The 1,858-nt window shown below is 23.5% G+C and overlaps 1 protein-coding gene across 1 annotated transcript; it reads right to left on the bottom strand.

The window, feature by feature from the left end:
* Positions 1 to 675: 675 nt before the first annotated feature.
* Positions 676 to 1,646, bottom strand: LOC139426194 (uncharacterized; the record flags this gene model as incomplete). Its single annotated transcript, XM_071184030.1, is given in 1 exon segment — positions 676 to 1,646. A coding segment is annotated over 1 exon segment (956 nt), but the record flags the coding sequence as incomplete, so codon positions are not given.
* Positions 1,647 to 1,858: the final 212 nt, after the last annotated feature.

Raw genomic sequence — 1,858 nt, 5'->3', positions numbered from 1 at the left:
AACAAGATACATTCAAAATAATTAACAAATTAAGAAAAGAAAATCAATCAAAATCATCAGAAAAATAAAAACTCACTAAGTCACAGGTCATCCATCAACTTCAAAAGCAAGTAGAGGAAAAGAAAACACTAAAAACTGAAAAACCAACGCCCCCTATTATAATGCGCAGAAGAAGTTTAAAATGAAATGGAAAAGGTCAGGAGAAAGAAATACGTAGACAAATTAATAGAATGCTTAACTGGGGCTGCTCAGTTAAGACTAGAATTGCGCCCTGTTAAAAGAAAAAATTATATAAAAACTTAGAAACCATCAATCATTTTTTTAATTAAAAAATTAACATTACAAAAATTAAAAGGAAAATCATTTTTACTCAAATTATTTAAAAAATTATCCACAGCTTCCCGAAAACTTTCAACATTATTACAAATTTTCTTGATCCTAACTAATTGCGAAAAAACAAGATTTTTGAATATTTTACTACACAAATTAGTTTTAAAGTTGCAGAAAAAAATAACATTAAAATTAAAGGCTTTTCTTTTATCAAACACACCAATTTTAATAAAATTGTTAACAATATCAATTTTAAAATCTAAATATTCAATATTAAAGCAATTTTCATTAGTTTTTTTCAGGACCAAATCACCAGGATAAATTGTATAAATAAAATTATAATCGTCACAATTAAACAAAATCAAATCATCAATGTATCGGAAAGCATTAAGTACTTTATGTTCAAGAAATTTAGCCTCAAAAAAGTGCAAAAAAATGTTGGCAAAAGCCCCAGAAAAGGAATTACCTTGTGGAATTCCAATAATTTGTTTATAAAAATCTAAACCATTAAAAAGAACATTCTCAAAAAGATTAAACTTGCATAAATCTAACCAGTTAAACCTATCAATTTTTTCATCAAATAAATACTTGTCATAAATACCTTCACAAATCTCAATAATTTTTTCATGTGGTATGCTGGTATACAAATTTTCAAAATCAAAAGTGTTAATGCTGGAAATATCATTACTTTTAATAAAATCCAAAACTTCAACATTACTTTCAATAATAATATTTTTCTCTTTTTTAATTTTAAGCAAAATAATTTTTAAAAAACAAAAAAACCTTTTACTAATATCAGAATTATAACTATTAGTACCACATGCTATAAACCTAAATTTAATCGGATTTTTATGAAATTTAACTATTGGAAATAAATATGGAAATGTAATCCTATTTAATTTAAATTTTAATTTTTTACTAAATGCAATAATTCTTTTTTCAATAACTTTTTTATCTTCTTTTAACTTTAAATAGGTATTATTTGCATTATATTCCCCAATAATCAATTTTTTAAAAAAATATTTACACATAATACAGAAATTATTTGAAGCTTTATCTACAACAGTAACAATGAATTTATCCTTAAGATTTTTAATTTTTCTAGATAAATCATAATCAATAAAAGTACCTTTAGGAAATGAACTAAAACTGGTATTAAATAAATTAAATTTAACCCTTTCAATAATTTTAGCTTTCCACTCAGAAAAACCTTCAACGGGCCAATGATATTTTCTGGAAATTTTTGCAATAAAGAAATCTAGATCTTTTTTAATGGATAAAATAAAAACTTCTTTTTTCATTTTAACTCTGGTTCTAAATTTTTAACCCTTACTTAAAATGCTGATTAAATCTCGATCACCCACAATCTCCAAATTTCCGGTAATAACATGTCCATAGAACCTAATTTTTAATCCAGTTTTGAAAATAGTTCTGATAGAATCAATACTACAATATTCTTCTAAAATGATATTAGAAAATAAATATATCTAAGAAAATATTTTATTAAAATTTAAATTTAGCGAAATAC

The sequence above is a fragment of the Parasteatoda tepidariorum genome, chromosome 8 (genome assembly GCF_043381705.1).
Source record: "Parasteatoda tepidariorum isolate YZ-2023 chromosome 8, CAS_Ptep_4.0, whole genome shotgun sequence".
In the NCBI taxonomy this organism is placed as follows: domain Eukaryota; kingdom Metazoa; phylum Arthropoda; class Arachnida; order Araneae; family Theridiidae; genus Parasteatoda; species Parasteatoda tepidariorum.
This window is presented reverse-complemented; position numbering and strand designations above follow the sequence as displayed.